The sequence below is a fragment of the Nycticebus coucang genome, chromosome 18 (assembly GCF_027406575.1).
Source record: "Nycticebus coucang isolate mNycCou1 chromosome 18, mNycCou1.pri, whole genome shotgun sequence".
NCBI lineage: Eukaryota > Metazoa > Chordata > Mammalia > Primates > Lorisidae > Nycticebus > Nycticebus coucang.
Genome location: NC_069797.1, coordinates 44977917 through 45000794, shown reverse-complemented (window position 1 = coordinate 45000794; position 22878 = coordinate 44977917). Strand labels below are relative to the sequence as shown.

Below are 22878 nucleotides of genomic sequence, written 5' to 3'. Positions count from 1 at the left end.
ACGTGCCGGTGTGGAGCGAAAGCCAGAGAGAACTTCCAGAGCGAAAGGAAAATAAAACTTATGCCTGGTGTTTGCGCCGCAAGGTCTCCTCCATTCTGAAGCCCCCTGCTCCTGGGGGGTCTCGGGTGTCGCCCGAAGAGCGCCAGAGAGTGGGTTTGCTCCCGACGTCCTTGACCTAAATTTCTGCGCCGTGGCTGGAAACAGGGCGGGCGGCTGGTGCCATCCCTGGATCCAAGCAGCAAGAGCCGGCAAACTTGAATGGAGAGGCCGAACTGGAGAGGGTGGGGGGCGTCTTCTCCCAGGTCCGGGTGAGGAGCCGCTACCAGCTCCCTGCGCCTCCCCCTCTCCCGATCCACCCGCCCCCCACAGCCCATGTGATCCAGGGAAGTCGGGGTGCGCTTCCCCCTGGCCAAGTGCCGGGCCAGCCCGGAGGCGGGGCCCCTAGGACCGCGGGGTTCGCGCGCCACCCCCATGGGTCCGGCCGCTGGGGGCCGTATGTGCGCGCGCGGGAAGGCGGGGGCCGCACCGGGGTGCGTGACGTCACCGGCATTGGTTACACGACGTTCTAGAACTCCGCCCCACGTGCGCCGGGGAGGAGGGGGAGGAGGAGGAGATGGGGGTGGGGAGAAGGAGGGGGAGAGGTGGGGATGGGCCGGGGGGGCGGGGACGGGGGGTGTGCGAGGCAGCGGGGCTGAGCTAAGCCGAGCCCACGTGTGACGGCTCTTGCCGCTGCCCCGGCTCCGCCGCTTGCAGAAGAGATTCAGAGGAGCCCGGGCGGGGGGGAGGAGGAGGGGGAGGAGGGAGCGGAGATCTCGGGGCTCCGAGCCGGCCGCCGCTCCGCTCCGATCGCTGTGGGGCTCGGTTTTTGGGGGTGGGGGGCGGGGGGGCTCAGATATGGAGGCAAATGGGAGCCAAGGCACCTCGGGCAGCGCCAACGACTCCCAGCACGACCCGGGGTAAGTTTCCAGCCGCTGCCCACCGCGCCGCCTCGGGCTCGCTCTCCTTGCAGCGGCAGGGACGGCGGTGCGCGGAGCCCGGCATCTCCCGCGCCCCCCCGCCCTTCCCGCGCGTCCCCCCCTCCGTGGAAGTTACACACCTTTGGATTGCATTTCGCCGTCACCTTCTCCCCCACCCCACCTCCCGGCTCTTGCTCTCTCGCTCCCCCCCGCTTTCCTTTTAGCTTTTGTAAGTTACACGTCAAAATGGCCGATCTGACATCGGTGCTCACTTCTGTTATGTTTTCTCCCTCTAGTAAAATGTTTATCGGTGGACTGAGCTGGCAGACCTCACCAGGTAAGGGAGGGAGGGGGGGACGCCTGGGTCCCCCCCTTCTTGGCTTCTTTATTGCTCTTTGTTATCCCGGTGTAGGAGCCCCCCCCATTGGCTCCCCACTTCTCCTGTGCAAGGTTATTTTTTTTTTTTAATAGCAAATCCTTTCCGAGCCCTCTACGCGACCTCTGTTGCCGAATTTCCCCCGCGTGTGCAAAAAATGCAAAAACAAAGCAGAATAACAACAGAAAACTACTTTTGGTTTTTGTCCTTGATCAAAATTTGCATTGCTTTTTTTTTCCACACCTTCTCCCTCCCCCCCCCATCTCTCTCTTTCTCTCTCTACAGATAGCCTTAGAGACTATTTTAGCAAATTTGGAGAAATTAGAGAATGTATGGTCATGAGAGATCCCACTACGAAACGCTCCAGGTAAACCATTCCCTTCTGGATTTTGTCTTTATTTTAGAACAAAGTTTAAGTTTTATTTTTGGAGGTGTCTTCGGAAGTAGCTAAGCGGATTAGAATGGGGCTCTGGCTCATCTCGAACGGCGCCCTATTCTCTCCTCCCCAGCGGCCCCCCATAACCCCAGAGGTTATTGTTAATTGCGTCTGAACTCTGGATGCAGAGATACTCATCTCTCCTCTTTAAGTCATTTTCCCGTGGCTTTTTTTCTCTGTTTAAAATGACATTCAGCTTCATTCACTTTTCATATAGTTTTTTTAAAAAAATAATATGCTAGCCCTACACTCGCAGCTCCCCAAACTCTTAAGACCCTTCTTAGGTGGGTGAATCGCATTCTAAGTGCCGGGCTTTCTTCGGAATAAAACAAAGCGTTAAGAAAGGGAAGGGGAGGAGGAGAGGAGACCGAGGTGTCCAAAGAGTGAGACACCAGCATTTTCCAAGTTACCTCCACCCGGCCTGCCCCCGTTCTACTTCCCCCCTTAACCTTGATGATTTTTTTTGCTAGGTGGAGGGCTGTAGGCATGAGATGAATTGGGGGTGGCCAGTGGGAGTGGGGGTGCGTGGAGGGCAACTTTTGCTCCCTGTTCAGCAATAGGTCTCACTCCTTGTTGCTTTCAATGGTGTCACATTTTCGTGTTTGTTTTTCTCCCTCTTTGTCTCCTTTCAGAGGCTTCGGTTTCGTCACGTTCGCAGACCCAGCAAGTGTAGATAAAGTATTAGGTCAGCCCCACCATGAGTTAGATTCCAAGACGGTAGGTTGCTTTCTATCGTTGTTGATGTTGTTTGTTGTTCGCCCCTTTTCAGGAACGATCTGGGCATTGACAGCCCTATTTAAAGGGACAGCGCCTTTTTTTTTTTTTGCTTCTGTACTAGAGCTGGGTACTTTTATATCATGCTAGTGAGTTGGCTCAAAAGTTTGCAGCAGCGGCTGGGTTTGGGGTTTTCTTTTTAGAGCTCGTCCCACGGCAGCTTCGGAGGCTGCCATTCTTGGGCTTGGTGGGGAGGGGGTCGGGCTCCAGGAGAAGCTATCTCGCTGGCCAAGGGACCAGGCAGAGAAACACCATCAGAGAGCAAATGTAACTTTTCTTTGTCAGTTGAGCCCAGCACACTCTTACCAACTGTGGCTGTGGGAGTGGGCTTTGAGAAGGCACAGCCTGCTTCACTGCTGAGGGGGAACCGGGCTGGGACGCAGGGGAGGGGGTGATAATTACAGGTCAACAGGTTCTTCTGGGGCACTTGGGACTTGGAGTACCATTTGAGAAGGGAAGGAGAGACTCTGGCATAGCCAAGCCAGGCTTCCAGTGGGTGACTCCAGATGGTGTGAAATCTAAGGCTGATAAGGCCTTGGGGTTTCAAAGTGATTTTTTTCTTCCCTTTTTTTTTCTTAGATCCTTTTCATTTGATTGTGGGTACTTTTATAGCATAAGAAGTTTTTCAAATTCAGAGTTGAAGGGGAAAAAAGACTCAAGATAGAGGTCAGAAGAGGAAGGGAAAAGAGTGTCTGTATATAATAACACATTTAAGGGGGGGTGGTTGTTGGGTTTTATTTAGCTGCTGTGCTGGCTTCCTGCCTCACCTCTCTTCTCCTTAAGTCTACCAGAATTTACCCACAGTTTTTATATAATTGCCTTAAGTGGGGGTCTTACAATGACAGGGCTGGGCTGCCTGGAACTTCATTTCTCCATGTTAGGTAGTGGGACAAGGCCAGAGATGGGGTTCTGGTTCCAGCTGCCTGTTCTGAATTTGGTCAGGTTGCTCCTGGTCTCTCCGTTTTCTCTTTTGTAAATGGACTGAGATGATCTTTCAAGCCCCCTTTGGCATTGTTGAAGGAAAGAAAAGAAAAGAGAAAAGAAACTGGCAACCTTCCATGTACTTGAATCAATTTTGCAAATTCACCCTTTCTCTGGTCAAAGAGATCAGATGCGGTACCCCTCTCCCCCAGCAAAGAGGCACCCCCCACCCCCCTTAGTGGCTTTAGTAATTGTACTGGACTTGTTATTGCTTTCTGCCGGGCCTTTTTTGTACTTATTGATAATTTAATTTCAGGAATAATCATTGGTAGGGTAATAAGGTATGTCTGAAAAATTTTTCTGTCCTGGACTTAATGACCAGACATTTCAAAAAAGCTACTAAAATTAAGGGTGAAAATCATTTCAAAGCAAATCTGGAAATTTATTATTCACCCCCTCTCCCTGCTTGGGTGGGAGAAATACTGTTTGGTTGCTGTGGTGGCGGGTGGTTGGATCCCTCAGTTTCAGGTGCAAAGCCAACAGTTTTCCCTCCCTGCTTGTTTGTAGACATGTTTGGGTTGCCATTATTTAGTATAACTTAGCTTTTGACTTTGTTTCAACGTTCAGTGCAGGAGGCAGAAGCGGTTGGTTTATTGACATGGAAACGAGGATCTTGTTTACTGTTACCTTAAAAGCTTTGTTTAGGTAACGGCCATTCACATCCAAAATAGTACCCTAGTCTTTTCCTAGAGGATTTGTAGATACAGTAAGTAGAGCTGTACCTAACTAACTAATGTTTTAATTTTTGGTAGTTTTTTTTGTTTGTTTGTTTTAAAAAAATAGTTGACAGGGATGTGCAAACGGTTGGGATTTGCCATGCTTAACTTGACCTCTCCTCGCCTGTAGAGCTGTCAGTGTGTAACTTTGCACACGGGAGGACTCTCATCGTGATTTCATTCGCTGATACTGCCGCACACACTACAGGAGTTCTGAATTGGCTTTTTAGTTTTGCGATTTAAATTTTTTTTTTTTTAGTGCTTCATTTTTTTCATTCCATCTGACTCCTTCCAGCTCCTGGCCCTTCTGTGGATATGCCCCTCACCTGTTACCCCACAATTACAAATGCATTTGTGTGCTGATCAGCTAAAAAAAAATCCTTTGGGGAGTGTTTATGAAAAGATGCTTCTCTCTTGCGTTTGGTCAACAGAATGGAAAATCCACACCTGTTGTATTTCTCTTGTAGACAAGCTCTAGCCAGTGCTGGACACACCTGTAGATGCAGTAATGTTAATCTTTATGAAAGGGTAGTTTCCTAGCTCAGAGATTTTTTTGTCTATTTTAGTTTTTAAAAAGTAATCTCTCATTTCTCAGGTGATGTTTAAAGATAGAAAACACAATGGAAGACGTTTATTAGGTCTTTCAACTACCTTAATAAAAGTGGTAAATCCTTGCATGTCTTACTGGCTGGGGGTTCTAGTCCATGTAAGTCAGGGAACAAATGGACTGTCACCCAGGGTGTGTTTCCCACCTCCCCACCTAGTACTTTCCTCAAAGCTTTACTCTATTTTCCTCCCTTGGCAGAATTACTTTTTAAAAAGGAAAGATTATAATGTGAAAGCCAAAGTCTATAAGCAAATAACTTGTAGTCATGTTCATGGTGCCCTCTGTGTTGAATTTTACCCAAAGATTTGTGACATTTAGAAATCTAATGAAAACCAACAATGGAAATTTAAAAAAAATTTCCCTTTCCCTTCTTTTTATCTGTGCAATAACTTTTTCTCCCTCAAATCAGCCCATTAGATTGAAAAGCTGCTGTGGGAATTGTTTTGAGTTGTAAAGCTAGACCCTGACTGAGTGAGAATCATGTGCTCTTGGAAGTGTCTGATTTGGAATGGAGGCTGTTTTTCCATTTAAATCGAGGTCGGAGTAGGGGACTCCCTTCACTGTTGCATAGACTCTGACTTCTTTTGTTCAGTAATTTTTTTTTTTTTTAATCTTCCCCACGATGGATTTTCTTTTCTAATTTTAAGTAAAATCCAGATAGATTTAGTTCATGCGCCTCCTTTTCTTTTTAAATTATTATTTTTTAAATATCTTTGGAAGTCTAACTACAGAATAAATGGTCTTTTCGATTAATCCTGGGTACTTTACTTTCCCTGAGACTAGTGAATTAATTCAAGCAGAGCATTGTGTTGGATGTCAAACGGAGAGTTTTTTGGATATTCTTGATTTAAAAAAAATTTTGGAATCCCCTTCCCCTCTTGTGTTGTTTAGTTTTCATCAGGGCGAAAAAATGCCATCCTATTACCTACTGCTAGAAAATACTGACATTTAATTTTCAGGTTATGATTTTTTTCCCCAAATGATGATACTCCCTCCCGTCTTTTCTCCCAGGCATGCATCACAAATTAGGTGCAGGTACCATTTAATATTCAGTGTCTGTGGGAAAAGAAGCCCTTGCCTAAATAAGAATATGTGAGATCTGGGTTTATTAAGAACATCACACACTTGAAATGTGTGGCGAGACATTTCAGAAAGGCTAGCTGTATGAGGGGGATGGTTAAAGTTGAGATCAAAGTTTAAGGAACTTTTGAATTGCCTGAGAAGTTATTAAAAGCTGGGTAATAAGCCTGAGAAATGAGTGATTAATAATTAGGTGATTAATCCTATTTTTTTCTTCTCCTCAAAGTACTTCATTAACTCCTACTTTCCACTTTTTCCCCCCAGATTGACCCCAAAGTTGCATTTCCTCGTCGAGCGCAACCCAAGGTAAGTAGAAGAATCACTGATAAGACTTTAGCACTTCCAGATGGTTGTCAAGGATTTCAAGTCTCAAACAGAGCTTTGGCAATGAACTTTTGAAATCTGGTATATGCCGTTCATTCCTTTAGGGTATCAGCATGTGATGGTGAAAAGTCCAAGCAAGGAGTTCTGTGCGAGGAGTTCTAACATGCATCTCCAAGCTAGCCATCCCACGGTGGGTTCTGAGCATCCACCTGGGAGCAGGGACAAGTCTGATCTTTCGTGAGAGCACATGGCTCCGTCTATTGCAATATTTATGCAAGCAGTGTGTTTATTTTTTAAGCATTGCTGAGATTGTGTTGGAAAAGTGGAACATTTCCTTGTGACTCCTTGTTTGGAGGGTACTCTTTTGCGGTCTTGTAAGTTGGAGTTTATGGCAAGGAGTAGAATTTAAGTAAACAGCTTATCTTTTCTTGGAAGAAAACATCTTCATAGATCTGCAAAGCCCTAACTCAGAGGAAGCAGTGGACGTCTTCATTTCAGGTTGGTTGGATAAATCAGGGCACACTTGAAACCAACAGTGCTTCTTATTTATGTAAGTGTTGGTGCCTGGGTGGAGAAGTTCTGGAAATGTTGTAACCTTGTAAGAGTTGTACTACAAGACTCACTGAGAGAATTGAGATGGGGCTTCACTTTTTTAGAAGTGTGTAGTTAACATAGTGTTTGCCGAGCTTGCCAGGTGTGGCTGTGAGAAGAACACAGCTGCATGAAGCCTCGGTTAAATTTGAAGGGCTTATGGCTTACAAGTTAGATTTTCACTTTTAGTTATACTTTTTTGTTCCTCATATAACATTGAAAGAAATACTTTTTCTGCTTCTTATGGATTTAACATTCTTTTAAGGACAGGGAAAAAGTTGAAGCTTCTGATTTGTATTAAGTCATAAAAGGAAAGGGCTGTGGCTTTAGCAAATTTGGTTTATTTCTTTAAGCATAGTCTCCCAGAAGCAGAACCTTTTAATTATGTAAAGGGTGGAAGGTTTTGCATATTAATATAGGTGGATGGTATTTTGAGAATTTCAGGTTTAAAGGCTGCTAATGATTTCTTCCCCCCCCCCTTTCTTTCTCTCTCTTGAAAAGGAAATGTTAATTTCTTAAGTAAATAGAATGAAATATTTTCTTAAGGTATTTTCTTCCTAATGCTTAAGCAAATGATAGGAGTTAACGAACTAAAGAGATTAGATTATTTCTGTACTTAGCAAAAATTTTGGGGTTGTCTTAACTGTTTTAGTTGGTTTCCAAACCACGAGTGGTCTTTCACATCAGAAGCCTTCCCAGAATGAGCAGCATTTCCTGGGTTTGGAAGAATTGCTGTTTCTTCCATAAGTGTGAATCTTCAAATTTCCAGGTTAGTCATTTGATCACTCAGAACTTAGATCAGATTACCCTAGAGGGAAACTGGAAAAATCCCTGACTTGGTCAAACCATGAGTTTGACCTATTTTCCTCTTCCCTTTGTTACCCCTCTCCCCCAACTTTAAAGCTAGGAAAGCAGTATTTCACTTTAACATACTCACCATTTGGTTTTTCAGTGATGCATTCAATTTGAAAATGAGACAGAGTATTTCTCAAACTTGTCAAAGTGTGCTTTTCTCCCCCCAAGCCCCCATCCCAAGTCTGAGCCGTTCGTAAGTGAACCGACAGACTTTTAGATATGAGTTTACATTAAACCATTTAGGGAAGAACATCTTTCCACGGAGTTCTAGGGATTTAATAATAATAATACCTGGCTTTTTATGGCACACTTCACTTCACAGAGGACTTTGCCATGCGTTGATCTTCTGAATCCCAGCTGCAGCCTGAATCCCCGTGGCAGGAGACTGTTGTCCCTGGGCAGACCACCTTTTCTCTGTCTTAGTTTCCTCATCTGTAAAATGGGAGTGATGATGATAGCTTCCTCGGGAGGTTTTTGTGAAGAATAAAAGAGCATGGTATGTGGCCTTGCTACTCATCATCATCAGCCATTTCTATCGTTGGTTTTCTCGCAATTATGATTGCTACTGATGGTGCCTCTCCTTAGCCACGCGAATTTGGGCAGATCCCTTAACTTCCCTGAACCTTAGTTTTCTGCATCTCAGAGTTTTTTCTGAAGATTAAATAAATTAATAAAGGCAAAATGCTTAAAAAATAATGGCCTGGGGCATGGTAATACCATGAGTGTTACTGGCTATTTTTAGTGTTATTTTTGTTAGGCCCTCACACCAATTCCGTGAAAGATCTAGTAATTGAATTTATGTGTCAGGCAGTGTTGCAAGGGTTTTATGGGTCTTAATCCACTTACTCCTTACACAGCCCTATGAGGTGGGTACTTGTGTTAACTCCATCATATAGATGGGGACAATGGGGCACAAATGGAGGTCCGAAAGATACACCCAGGCCACCTGTCTCCAGAACAGGACCCCTTACCTGTGTGTGTGGGTACCTTGGGATATGGCCCCTGGGTTATGGAACAGGAGATGATTTAGGTTGGCGGGCTGTGCCTAGGAGAGCCACAGCCAGAATCTCAGGACTCTGAGTTCCCTGTTCTTGGGCCTACCCGGTTCCCATCCCTCCTTGATGTTATCTCATCATTGATAACTGTCATGTATTATCTCTCCATCCAACCCCTTGGGCCAGCCTTTCAGATGGTTCTGGAGTTGTTCAACCTCAGGAAGGCATCGCAATATTTGCCCAGGTTGTGTGGTGGTTGGGAATTGGGACAGAGTCGGGACAAAGTGCCTTCCTTGTCTGTGGTTATTTTCCAATAAAATTTGAGCCTAGCTACCAGTATTTCAGTCTGCAGTTAGTGTTGGGGGCCAAAACCCAGCTGGCAGGAATATCGAACTTTTAAGTCAGGCCTTATTTATTTATTGTTTATCTCTCTTCAATAAAACTTCTGCGTCTTTATGTCAGGGTCGCGGTGGCAGGGTGAATGGTGCCCCTCCTCCTGGACCGGGTGAGGAGCTTGTAAGTGATATGTCAGCCTGCGTTTCAGTTAAAATTCATTTCTCTGCTTTCCTGGCTGTTCCTCCTTGCTAACACTCGCCAGAGAAATATTCCGTGGAGGTGTTAAAACAAGACTGGTGGAAAGAAACTGTAACTTAATACGAAAGAAAATCCATGGCAGTGAAGAACAGATTTCATATTAGTACTGTCATAATATTCTTTAATGTCTCGTATAAATAAAATTCTGTTTTGACCAGAATTCTAATGAGCGACCGAAGGAAGGGTTTTGAATCCCGCAGTTCATTTATCCCCCTTTGCAATGTAAATGTTCACGTCTCAAGTGAAGTATAATGGAGCTTTATTAACTAGTCGAGGGTCGACTCTTCGGAGACTAGTGGCCGTTAATTAGAGAAGTACATTTTGATCAGGAGAAGAAGATAGGTCCCTTCTACATCTTCCTATTTCTCCGGATGATTATTTCATTTTGTAAAATATGTAAGAGTTTTCCCCCCTTAATCTTTTTAAAAATTAAAACGGTCATGCGACTCTAAAAAGATGACTTAATTTGGAGCCCTTGGAGAAATGATGACAGGGATCCATCATTCCCTGTCCTTTCTTTGTTCCCTTTGGGCTGAAGTGTTGGCTGCTTGGAAGAGTTTTGCTCCAGCTTGTGGCTTCTTTTTCATGTGTGGAGGAACCAGGAGACTCTTTAGCATACTTTAGTCTGGGTGTAACTCACCATCTGTCCTAATTATCCTTGTGTGTAAGAAAACATTCCCCCCTCCTCTCAATCGCCATTTCCTTCCCTAAGTTTTAGAAGGTAGAACCTTGTTGTTGATCCAGGGAGATCTCGTTTCTTCAGCCTGTTTCTCTTTGCCTTCAGTCACAGCTAATGGCCATGGGCAAGTCGCTTAAGCCCCTCTAAGCCTCAGTTTCCTCCACTGTCAAAGAGAGATAAATAGAGTCACCACCATGTGGAGTTGTTTTGAAGATAAATGCAGAATTCTTTGCTGGGAGCTTGGCGCAAAGTAGCACCCAGCAAATATCTGTTGATAATATCATCATAGAATTATTTTAATAGAATAAAAAAAAATTACAATGGTGAGCCGACCAAAGGAAAATCTTAATTGGAATGCAAGCTCCCTGATGGCAGGGAGCTGTTGGCAGGGAGCTGTTGATGGTTGACATTCAGTAATTAAATGAATGAGTGGAATCCAGTCTGCCTCCTTCTCAGCAGAGGTGGCTGCTACCCTGTAAAGTTATGTTGGTCACACAGTTAAGCTGTGGCAGGATTGAGCTAGAAGCCAGGTTTTCTTCTCCCCGTCTTGTCTTCTGATGTGGCTTCAGGGCTCTGGAAGGTTCTCTGCTAAGTGTGCATCCAGATGGGTGCAGTGGCGGCATGAGCATTTACACGCACACCTCCTGTTCTGGGGGAGTGGTTTCTTGGCAGCTTCTCAAGGGCGCAGGGTGAGTTTTCGGCATCTGGCCTTCCCTTGCTGCTGTGGGTCGGGTCATTCTAACATCTTGCCATCTTGGATGATCTGCAGCTGTCATCTCGGCTGCCACCGTTAACCGACCTGCTGGTGGGTTTTCTCGTTCCCAGCAAGGATGTGGCGGTGTGGCTTTAGCCCTTTTCCACAACAGCAAGGACCTTGGAGGATTAGTGGCTTAGCTTCTTTCTTGTCGGCGAGCTCTGCTCCTTCCTGCGTTCCGAGTCAGTAGCAGGTGTCCGCTCCGGGAGGAGGGGCACCTTGTCCTACAAATGTCCTTTCCTTGGATTTTGCCTTTCCTCACGTGCTTTCGTTTCTTTGTTAAGGTCAGTCTCCTAGAACGATGAAGCTCCTGTGTTCCGTGTCAGATGTTTTTTGGCAGACAGGTGAGCCGCCTCTGCCTCCCGAGAAAGGAGGAGAAAGGCAGTCTCTGGGGAGCCAGCCGACCATCTTGGGTGCCCCCTGAGGCAGCAGCCATTCTTCATGTCCTATTTTGAATTTTTAAACCCAAGCATTCTTTGGTCGAAAGCCCCGAGAATGCACAAGGGAGATACAGTTCATGGTCTCTCTCCTCTGGTTTGATCTAGTATGTTCATTTAACAAGAGCTCCTCTGATCCTTGTTAATTGCTACCTCTGTGTTTGCTGCACCCACTTTTGGAGGGATTCAGGAAACCCTCGGTGCTTCCTGATTCCTGATGCACACAGTCTGAACTTCCTAGCCTGCTACTGAAGGTCCTTCAAGGTCTGTACGGGGTCTTTTTCTGGCTTATGTCTCAAGTCTTCTCCTTCTGCTGCCTTGACACCTAGCGCTCACCCTTGTCTGAACAGCCCCACTGCCCTGTTGTGGTTGCTGGTCTCCACACTGCCCTTTGTCCTCTCTCTTGCACACAGCAGACCCCTCTTCAAAGCGTGGCCTCATTGTCACCTTTTCCATGAAACTGTCCCTCTTGGAAGCTGTCACGCATCCTCTCTGAATTTCCACAGCACTTTACCTTTTCTTTGGTTATGTCCTTTCCAACAATAATAATAAATCAGTAAAAACTTAAATGGAGCACATCACTTCCATTACGTGTGCTCGGCATTCACTCATTCATTTATTCACCAGACATTATTGAGCGCCAGCTGTGTGCCCAGGATCATGTGAGCTTCTGGGGATAGATAGTGTGGAGAGCACAATGAAGTCCCTGTCCTCATGGAGTGCTTGCTGTAGCAAATAGGTAAGTTCATAACTCGCTGTCAGGTGTGAACACCAGAGTCAGGGGAGAGCAGTGGTAGGTGTGGGGTGGACTGTGTATTTTACTTCATTTTTGATCGCAGGATTAAGACTCTCAGATGGAAGTCATATCTTTTCACGCAGTCAGTGGCCACTGTCAGTAGCTCAGTAATTATTTATCAGGTTTCTGCTCAGCACGAGGGACTGTGTTAATAAGCACTTTGCTCTGAGTTTTATGGTTTTTTGGGTTCGTGCTTTGTTGTCTCCACTGGATAATAAACTCTTACGGGCAGAAGCACATTTTACCAAGTTCAAAAAATCTCTATAGCTCTTAGGACTGCACTTTTGCACATCATATGCTTCCATTTAGATGGAGGGAATGGAAGGTGACAAAGGAGACACAGTTCTTATCTTCTGGGGTATCAGCTGTAGGTTGGGAGGAGGGGTGACCTGTGAGATGGTGAAGGCTGGGGTAGGTGCAGTGAAGGGGAGGTGGCAAGAGCATTTCAAGGAAGGGAGAACGAAGCTTCTAGGAGGAGGTGGTCTGTGCCCCAGATCTTGCAGACCAGGTAGGAAGAAAGAACGGCAGGAAGAAAGGCCAGGGTGCAGCTGAAACACAAGGTGTGTCCTGCAAGTGGTCTGGCGTGCGGCTTGGGTTGGGGCCAGGCAAAGCACATACATCTGTGCTTTCTTTGGTGGGCTCTGGGGAGCCTGTTGTATGTGTGTGTGGGCTCATGGGATGCTCCATAGGAGGCTCTGGGCACTCTTGGACCTGTATAAAAGCTGGGTCCCTGGTAGGACTATGGCAGATTCAGTTTCATGGAGAAACTTCTACCCTGGACTTTTCGTGGCTGAACCTGAATTCACACTGACCAGAGACCCTTCTTAGGGAGCCAGCTCTTGGCACATACCACTTCTGATCTTTGGGGTGTGTGGCAACTTACAGAGAGCTCTCTCATTCTCTCATTTCCACCTTCTACTTTCTTCTTTTTTCCTTCTTAACAAGGGACCACGATGTAGACAAAATTCCAGACTCCTAAACCGTGTCCTTGCCTAAGTTGTGTTCATGATTTCAGTGCCTGTAGATAGTAAAATATCACTTCTCATTATGGAATCAGAGATTTTCTGTCTGATACCAGTGTAGCAGGTCCTGTGGCTCAGAGCAGTCTGACCTATGACTTCATAGCTTGGGGTTGCCCTTGCCTGAGTGGCCACTTGTTGTGGGGATCTGCATGTTTGGAATCACAGTCTTTGCCTTCTGTGTGGTGTGAAGTGAACAGGTGTGGTCTTAGGGCCACACCTGGTGGTTGTAGCTGTAGCCCAAGATGGTTGGTCCAGCTGGGACAGGTATGCCATTGAGTTCCACATGGGACAAGACATTCCTCATCCCACCTTTCTTTTTTGGATAGTGCCAAGCTTCCACCCTTCTGGAAAGTTCTTCTTAGGGTGGGTGCCTGGCTGCTATACTCTTTTATTTTATAGTTCTGAGATTTCGAATAATCAAAAAGAAAAATCCTAATTAAAAAAATGGCTGTCACTTACTGTGAGTTAGTATGGTATAGACAAAGAACTAAGATTTTATATACTTAATGTCCTTTGATTTAATCTTTACGGTGATCCTTTGCAGTAGTTGATATTATCTTCATTTGACAGATGGGTAAGTTGAGGCCTGAGAGGATAAATAGCTTTCCTAGGACCACAGAAGTAGTTAGGGTTAGGATTGGCCTTTGGACCAAGTCGGCCCCTAACCGCTGCTGTGGCCAACGTGAGTGGGTAGAGTTCAGGTTCTCCCCCTTTGCTGGACCACTATGAAGTGCTCAGGCTGAGGAATAGAATTTGTTGTAATCTGCCAGGGAAGCTTCGAGTTATCTTCCATTGTTTAATTTCTAAGATCCTGTTTAGTATAGTTAAGTGCCACTTACTGGCCATGGAATTTGGGACAAATCACTTAATGGTTTTGCCCCTTGTTTTTTTTTCCTGTTAAATGGGGCATCAACTATACCTTCACCATAGAATTGTTAAGGAGATTAGCGAGTTAAGGAGTGTGAATGGTATAGGGTGACACCTGCTTCTTGTAGGTACAGTGTAAGCTTTGATTATCTGTTATTGTCCTCAAAGATGGCACTGCCCACATCATAGGGGGACCTCACCGGAGCAGCTTACAGGTTGATTGGCACTGCTGCCCCTTTCCAGGGGCAGAGCGGGACGTCGAGATTGGACAATTCTGTGTCAGTGCCCTGGCCTGCTCATGGAGGCCTGGCTTTTGAGGCGAGATAGCATGCCGCCTTTATCTTGGGGATGCTCGATGGGCATTAGGAATTCATTTCCTTTTCCATATCTGATGCCTGTGTTTTTGCTGCCTCTGAGAGTAAAGTCCTGGGGAGAGGCAAGGGAGCAGCTAAGACACTGCTGTGTGAGAGGTCTCCCCAGGAGCCACCTCTCTCCCAGTCCTGCTCTTTATCTGCCTGGGGGTAGTTCTACCAATGACTGATCTGAAAGCATCACATTCATTTATTTGTCACTGGCTGTGACAGGCAAGTTAATGCTAATGGATTCTTTTTTTAGCCTGTTGTCTGGGATGAGTTTCTCTCAAATGTCCTGAAATCTAAGGCATTAGGGGAATGTGTAACTTTTATGGCAGGGGAGGATTTATAAGATAAATGGGGTTTTGTGTGCAAGAGCCTTAAATTTAGGTTTAGGGGTGAGAGTGGCCAAGGGGCGGGGGGGCATGTTGGGAAAGCACAGAGTCTTCTTTTTAAGAAATCCATTCAAGAGCTCTAAATTGCTGTTTCTGTTTCAATTATGTGACGATTTCAAGGGTTTAGAAAAATCTAATAAAATGGTCTTGATGATGCATTCTGGGGAGAGAGTGCTTCAGAAGATCTAGGAGAATACATTCCTCAGGGGTCAAGAGATTCTCGTTCTTGCCACCTCGGGGCTTTTCTTCATCTGCGTTTTTACATTTTTATTGTTTGGAGGGGCAGAAAATGGGTGTAGGAATGTATTCAGGGCTTCATCTATACCCTCCACTGAAATGAATTATTCTCTTTGGGCAATTGCAAATAAACGGGCCATTGCAATCTTTTTTTTTTTTTTTCTTTAAGCTGACATATTATAAACGACTTTCAGAGCATGATTTGAGCATGTATCGACGTTGAATAAAGCCCCAAAGCGAAGAAACTGGAGGAGGGGAAAGAGGGAGATTGGAGGCCCTATAAAAGTTTTTTCTTCCTCCCATCAAAGCTTTTGATAGTTTCCTAAAGAACAGAAGTTTACAATGGAAAGCCGGCTTTGGGGCTGCCAAGGGGAACAGAGTGCAGAAAGACCCAGTGTAGCAAAATGTGATGCTGAGTGACATTAATGAGGTGACCGCTCTGATGGGAGGGAGGCAAGGAGCCAGCCAAGTCGCGGTTCCCATGACTTGCTCTCAGCTGAGTGTGTTTCCTTCTGCCTGCTTGCGTGGGCGTCTGTGTGTGTGTGTGTGTGTGTGTGTGCGTGCACGCATGTTTGTTTCCTAAGACTTCCAATGAAAATTTTAGCACCAAACCCTGTGAGTTTTACTGTGGTATTCTCCAGCTGAGAGAGGCCACGTGTGTCAGGTTCTGTTCTTTATTTCCTCTGTTCCTTCATACTGGAAAGTGAAGTTTGAAACCTGGAGGCATTTGTTCTACTGTCTGGTTACCTGCTAGAGCCTGGGTGGGTGGCATGCCAGGCAGCCTCAGAGGGCTGTTGTGAGTTCCAGAGGGACCAAGAGAACCTGATGGTGAACAGCCTTTTTTCTTGCCTCCCCCGCCAAAGGGGCCCAGACTAGTAACACTTCGTATTGGTGATATAAACGGAACGTTGCAACAACTGCTTCTTAAATATTTTAGTGTCTTGGAGAGTATTCTGTACGTCCATGTTGTTCTTGTGCAAGAATTTCCAGTTACTCAAGAAAAGCTGCTCATTTCGGGTGCAGGAGGCGAGAATCCTGGGTCTTGCTGACTTACTAGAAAGGACCTTGAGTCCCCAGCTCTGTTGTGAACTGCTTTTAGAAAGGAGGATAGTGTCTTTATCTTAGTACATTCTAAACAGTGACGGGGCATGGTGGCTCATGTCTATAATCCAAGGCTGAGGTGGAAGGATTGCTTGATCTTAGGAGTTTGAGACCAGCCTGAGCAAGATGAGACCCTGTCTTTACTGAAAATAGAAAAATTAGCTGGGCATCATGACGGGTGCCTGTAGTCCCAGCTACTTGGGAGGCTGAGGCAGGAGGATTGAGCCCAAGAGTCTGAGGTTGCTGTGAGCTACGACACCATGGCACTCTATCCACGGCGACAGAGTGAGAGTCTGTCTCACAAAAAACAAAAAAAACCAGTGACCATTCTAAATAGTAATGGACAAGTATTTAAAAAACCGCTGTGAGGTCTTAAGAAACAAAGCCAAGCTGAGGCTCAGTACCCGTAGCACAGTGGTTAGGGCTCCTGCTATATACACCAAGGCCGGTGAGTTCAAATCCAGCCTGGGCCTGCTAAACAACAGTGACTACTGCAACAGCAACAAAAATAGCCGGGTATTGCGATGTGTGCCTGTAGTTCCAGCTACTTGGGAGGCTGAGGCAAGAGAATTGCTTAAGCCCAAGAGTTTGAGGTTGCTGTGAGCTGTGATGCCACAGCACTCTACTGAGGGCAACATAGTGAGACTCTGTCTCAAAAAAAAAAAAAAAAAAAAAAAGCCGGGGTGGGGTGGGTGGAAACATCGTGTGTATTTGCCAGTGCAGCCTATTTTTTTTTTTTTAATCCCTTTCAACATAGTTCCCTCTGCCATAGCTCTCAAATGTGTCCTTTTTGTAGCTAGGGGCAAACAAACAAAAACATTTCAAGTTACATACATACTGCTTAATCTAAACTAACCAGTAGGTTCACCATCTCTTCCACCTGGGGAAAAACGATTGAATTAGGAAGCTTGAACCTAGGAAAGAATTGGGTGGTGAATCTCCACAAGACTGCTCCATATATATGTTCCCCCTTCTGTTTTCAAAGCAGATAATTGGTTTTAGTACGAACTTCTGACTTGATTAGGGGGCCCTTAGGAAATTAAAGTGTGTTTGAATTTCACAAGTATAATTTTAATTATACAAATTTTGCATTTTTCACTAGGGAGCCAGGTTCAGAACTTGTTTTCCTGTACTAATAGGGATAGTAAAGCTGATTATGGCAGAATGCCTTACTTAAATTGCTTTGAAAATAAAAATCCTTGGATTTGATCATTGTTTTCCCCTGCCGTACATGATGTTCAGGGTAATGTCCATACACGTCCCATATCCTTGTTAAAAATGATTTTTTGCTGGATCCACACCACTGACATAGAACAGACCGACGTGGTGGGAGTGGGGTGGGGGAGCTTCATTATGAATTTTTCTGCTGCACTTGCTGAAGGAATTCAATTAAAGTTCTTTTGAGCGCAAGTCCTGCCTGGGCAGCTTGTGTTTGGCATGCTGCCACGCTGGCGTGTAGTGATTACCTTTACTGCCACATCATCCTGTTGGCATGGTGTGTTCACAGCATTAGCGATCCAAGCTGCCCCTCTTCATGGTGACCCTGGTAGATTAGCGTAGAAGGTGCTGTGGAAACTGTCACCTGGCTTCTTCCCCAAGCTGTAAAGAGATGATGGAGTGAGGCTGATCGGACCGCTTGGGCTGTTTTTTCAGGGCTATCCAGACAAAACCCCCAAGTGTCAGGAAAGTGCTTTGTGGGTTTGAACTCAAGCATTCTCAAACATCTCTCCCTGGGCAGGGATCTAAAGAGTTTCCTGGAGACCTGCTCCTCCAGCCTTCTGGGCTCTTGTTTCCAACATCGATGGGACAGACTGAATGGAATGATTGTTGGTGATGGAGAAATCATGAAACCAGCCTGTGAATGACTTTGTGTCATGCTATAGGTTAGGGCCTGACACTATGAAGAGACAAAGTTGTAAATGTTGGCTGGCCACTACCACAGCCTGCATTTCATTTTGTTTTGTTTTGTTTTTTTTATTTTTTGAGACAGAGTCACTCTGTCACCTAGGAGTTAAGTGTTGTGGCATCAGAGCTCATGGCGACCTCTAACTGTTGGGCTCAAGGGATCCTCTTGCTTCAACTTCCCAGGTAGCTGGGACTACAGGGGCCCACCACAATACCCGGCTACTTTAGACCCCCCCCCCCACTTTTAGTGGGGTCTTGCTCTTGCCCAGGCTGATCTCGAACTCCTGAGCTCAAGCAATTCACCCACTTTGGCTTCCCAAAGTGTTATGATAGCAGATGTGAGCCACTGCACCAGCCCAGCCTGCATTTTAATCATTGACTGTTATTCCTATTACATTCTATCCAGGTGGTATGTGTGGCTTAGTGCTTCAGAGCATGGACTCTGGCACCAGGCTACCCGAGTTAGAATCCTTGCTCTGCCACTTAACCAGCTGTGTTACTTTGCTCCACCGAGTTATCTAAATATTCAGTGCCTTAGTTTTGTCATCTGTAAAATGGAGATAACAGAGTTGCTGTGAGGATAACAAAGGTTAACATAATAGCGTGCTTATAACATGGTGTTTGGCACATAGCAAGTGTTATGCATTTGCGAGTTATGGTGTTAATAAGGGTGATGTCTGATGTCCTGTGGCCACTTTGGCTAAATGCCGTCTGCCTGCCTGACTCAGTAGTTGGGGAATTATAAGCGCTGCTCCCTACTGCCTTCCCTATCTTATGTAATGTTTAAGAAATATGAAAGATTACACATACCTGTGCATGTGTTTACGCATATGACTGTATGTGACTTGGGTAGAGTTCAGTGTAACTTGGAGTCAGACAGGTAGGCGTATGTTCTGTGACAAATGAGGCATGCAGTTTTGGGAGGACAGGCTTTGGTCTCAGAGGGACCTAGTTTGATATTTGGCATTGCTGCTAATTCTCTGTCCTTAGGAAGGCATCTCAGCCTTTCTGAGCTTCCATTCTGCACCTAAAAAGTACGGACACTAGAGTCATGGGGATTAAATGAGATAATATAAATATGGCACTTGGCGTATGGTTGACACTTTGAAAATGTTCCGTCTTTCCCCCATAACCAGAAAAAGAAATTTTAAAAAACTGTCTTAAAAATGGGAAAGATACCGAGTGCTCTGCTGTTGCTGGTGATGAGAATATCTAAAGTTAGTTGATAAGCCCTCTGAGGGCCAGGCAGGGAAAGCAGGCCGTGAAAGGGGAGGTCATTATCCTTTACTTAATGGGGATTTTATGTTTCGTAAGGATGGAGGAGGAAGGACAAACGTGTGCCTTCATCTACATGCAAAAGGACTTTTTAGGGCTTCCTTTCACAAAACCTGCATTTTCAAGGGCAGAGAAACAATTTTCACTTTTCAGGAACCATAGTGGTGTCCACAGCCTTTGAAGATGACTTTGCTCCTTTGATGTTTGGTAGAAACTGGGAGTCCAGGGCTGGGGGGTCAGAGGAAGGAGTAACTTCAGGTGAATAAAAGAGTCCCGGGTATGAGTTAGGACAGCGGGGGAGGGAGAATAGTGGGACTGGGGCCAAGAGGTACCTTTTCAAAGAACCTTTTGCTTGCGGATATGGAACATTGGGTTTTGATCTACAAACCCACGAACTCCATCAAGAGGGTAGGAATGAGAGTGGCAGAGCTCAGGGAAGGACCGACATTTCCAGGCATTGGCCTGGGAGGTCCTGACCCTCAGACCTGCTACCCGGAAGCCCTTGGAGACCCTGGGGCACCTGCCGTGTGTGGGTCCTCATTGCACGTTAGGCCCCTCCACTTCACGTCTGTCATCCATCGGGTAGAATTTACTGGGTGTTGCCAGGAACAGGGAACAAGACTGTGATTATACGTGGATCCTGGGCAGAGGCTGGGGTGTGAAGGAATGTTAGGGTGTAGAGGGTGCAAAGGGAAGGAGAGAAAGGGGAGGCCAGGAGGAGGGAAATAGCGGTAGATTACGTTGACTAATTATAGGGAAAAAGCCTTATTTGCTGCTCCATTAAGTGATCACTAGGCTATGAAGCAGTTTATTGTAATTAATGCAGAAACAGCAAATAAGTGTTGGGTGTGGAGTGGAGGGTCTCCAGGAGCCCCTCCCCGTCCCGCTCTCTGTGCTCACTGTCCTGTGTTATCCTTGGAGGGCAGGAGTCTGGGGAGCACCCTTTTCGGAAGGGCAGTGGCAGAATCTTCGGCTAGTTTTCTTTTGAAAAACAAGGAGGATTTCTTGCCTGATCTGTAGCGTCTTCTGTAGGTTTTCTTCTGTTTTCTAAGGACAGACCCATGCCATCATTGCTATTCTTGCCACAGTCATTTTCATTTCAGCACACGAAAGTGGCAGGTTGCACATCCGAGTCCATCGAGTCATGGACCGTGTGGAGTTGTGATTACTTTCCTTGATGATTTCTTGTTCAAATCAGCAGTGCTCTTAATTTTCCAGATGAAGTAAAAAGAAAATTGGAGACTCCCCTCCCGCCCTGTGTCTCTTCATCCAGGAGTTTCTAAGCATGACTCTGATTTGGAGGGTTAATATTAATTAGGAGCCAGTTCAGACTTCGGATGCTTGATGAGGTAGCTTCGACTGTTGTCACAAACATGGCTCCTTTTTGCGTGCGCCTCCTCTTGGTGAAAGTTTCTGGGCTTATAAGGGAAAGGAATAGATAGGCAGGCAGAGAGATACGCGAGGGGCTGGTTTCTAAAGGGAAGCAACAGGTGCTCCGGGAAGGACAGGGGAGAGCAAGCCCAGAGAGCAGGGGCACGTCTGGGTTTCAAGCGGCCCCCTTCCCCAGCTTGCGGTCACTGCTCTTTGCCTCAGTTTCCTTTTTTTCTAAGTGCCTGTCATCTCTCTCGTTCCTAGAGGCATGACTTGTCTCCTTAGTTTCCAAGTTGGGTGATGCTTGCATTTCTCTGAGGCAAGTCCCTGTTAGTGCCAGGTAACAGGGAGGAGCCTCACTTTGTGCTGAGGCTCAGGCTCTTGTTTCCAGGCATTACAGGTGCTGACTTGGTCTTCTGGGGGAGCTTGGCCAAGAGGACAGGTGGAGAGAGCCAGTGGCCCCACTGTATACTCAGAGGAAACAAGACCTGGAGAAGGGGCAACCTGCTTTCCTCAGAGTGGATCATGTTAAGGGTCTTTCTTCTGTGGCCTGTAGGTTTGGGTTGTTTTCTTTTTGATGGGGTGGTTTGGGGTACTAGGGAGGATGGCTGGCCATGGGTGTGAATGTTCAGGCATAGCAGGACACACCCGCCTTCTTTTTCTCAGCCCGGTGCTGATTAGCTGAACGTGACCTCGGGCACATGGCCTTGCAGCTCTGTGCTTTGGTTTTCCCATCTGTAGGCCAAGGCGGAATGAGGGCGTATGTGTGGGAAGCAGCTGTGCTTAGGGTTTAAGAGACTGGGCTTGGAAGACACGCAGGCTTAGGGTTTCTTTCTGGCCTAACAATTTCCCAGCTGTGTGACCTTGGGGAGTTTGCTGAACTTTGCTAGTCTTCAATTTCGTGATCTATGAAATGGGCTAATAAAATAGTAGCATGTCCCGGACAAGGTTGTTGGAAAGTACTTGAGACTTGTGGAGTATCTGGGAGGTGTTTAGCACTTTATACACAGGGGCTGCTTTTATTGTTAACAGCCTCGTAGCGATTTGGCTGCAGGTCTCTGAGACATTAGCCAAGGCATGGACCAGATGGGTCCTCACTGAGAAAACGTTTGAACTCTGCAGATTGCCTTTCTGATTTAGACAGAGCTTCCAACAGAGGGAGATTTGTGGTCATGGAGGTCAGGCCTGCCTGAAATGTGTGGTCTGGTACTTAGGTGATGAAGAGGCCCAGGTGATGACTGGGAGGGTCTCAGCACTACAAGGGTGTCTAACATGTGGCCTGGAGGCCGGGGCGCATGCTGATTTTGTGAGGACTTTTTTTGGCTTATTTGTGATGTTTGGATATCATGAAAAGTAGGCACGGACCTTTGTTTTGCTAATCAGCTTTCTGTGAGTGTTTGTGTATTTAATGTGTGGTCCAAGACAACTCTCATTCTTCCATTGTGCAGCAGAGGAAAAAAAAAAGGTTGGACACCCCTGGCATGCACTCTGGCTGCCCCGGGATGCCTTCCAGAGCAGAGGAGGTCTGTGCTGGGCCGTCCTGCCTGTAGTCTCAAACCAGAAGCTGTTGTTGCGCTGGCACCACATAACTTCAACCAATGGGATGGGGACCAGGGTGTCCCCTTGTTTGACGTCCTAACCATTTCATGGCAGGGAAGGGGAGGAAGGAGAAGAGGAAGACCCATCTCCAATCGACATGGAGACCCACATTCGTTTTTGGAACCCACGTCTGGTACTATCTGAAATTCAAAAGCCTTGCTTGACTGAGACAGCGCTGATCAAAGGCCATTTGCTATTTCAGAGTGTTCCTAAGTGTGTTTGGCAGACCAAGTTCTGTCTGTTTACTGCTTCCTTTCCCACCAAGTCTTCCTTCCCCCACCCCTCGGCGAGATGGTCTGAAGTCTGCACCAACACCTGTTTCTCACGCCCTATGTCTGCAGCAGGAACTGTCTGAACTGAGGGCAGGTGCATGATGTTTTTGGTCACTGCCCACGTGAGCTGTGGACACCAGTGCTTGTGTGGACAGCCATTGTCCAGCAGCTGTGTCTTGGCTTCCTCTTCAGGGCAGGCCTGATGAGGTGCTGGAGGTGGGAAAATGCTTAGCACTTGTCATACTATTGTCACGCCCTGGAAGGGAGGCTGCAAGGAGGAAGTAGAATGGAAAGCACCTTCTGGGGAGACAGGGGACACGAGGTCAGACACTAGCCTGCCCTGCGGCTGCTCCCAGGCCAGCAGGGAGGCAGGTGTTGGAACCAGGACTGCTCCAGAAGGGAATATGGCCTTCTAGAGCACAGGAAGGACACAGAAGAGGGAGTGAGCAGGGCAGGCCTCATGGAGGAGGAGGCCCCAAGAGCTGAATCTTGAGAGAGGGGAGATCCTCCAAGTGGGGGGACTGTGGGAG

The 22878-nt window shown here is 46.4% G+C and overlaps 1 protein-coding gene across 12 annotated transcripts in view; it reads left to right on the top strand.

The window, feature by feature from the left end:
• The first annotated feature begins 675 nt into the window (after window positions 1–675).
• MSI2 (musashi RNA binding protein 2) overlaps window positions 676–22878 on the top strand; it is a 406134-nt gene continuing 383931 nt past the window's right edge. For 10 of the 12 annotated variants that reach the window (XM_053567685.1, XM_053567684.1, XM_053567678.1 and 7 more), the window contains exons 1-5: window positions 811–956; window positions 1253–1293; window positions 1618–1699; window positions 2401–2485; window positions 6191–6232. In XM_053567685.1, the coding sequence (XP_053423660.1) occupies window positions 895–956; window positions 1253–1293; window positions 1618–1699; window positions 2401–2485; window positions 6191–6232 (312 nt within the window). In that variant the 5' untranslated portion in view covers window positions 811–894. Of the gene's footprint in view, window positions 957–1252; window positions 1294–1617; window positions 1700–2400; window positions 2486–6190; window positions 6233–22878 lie in introns of all 12 variants that reach the window. The other 2 variants (XM_053567687.1, XM_053567675.1) reach the window with 2 other exon arrangements.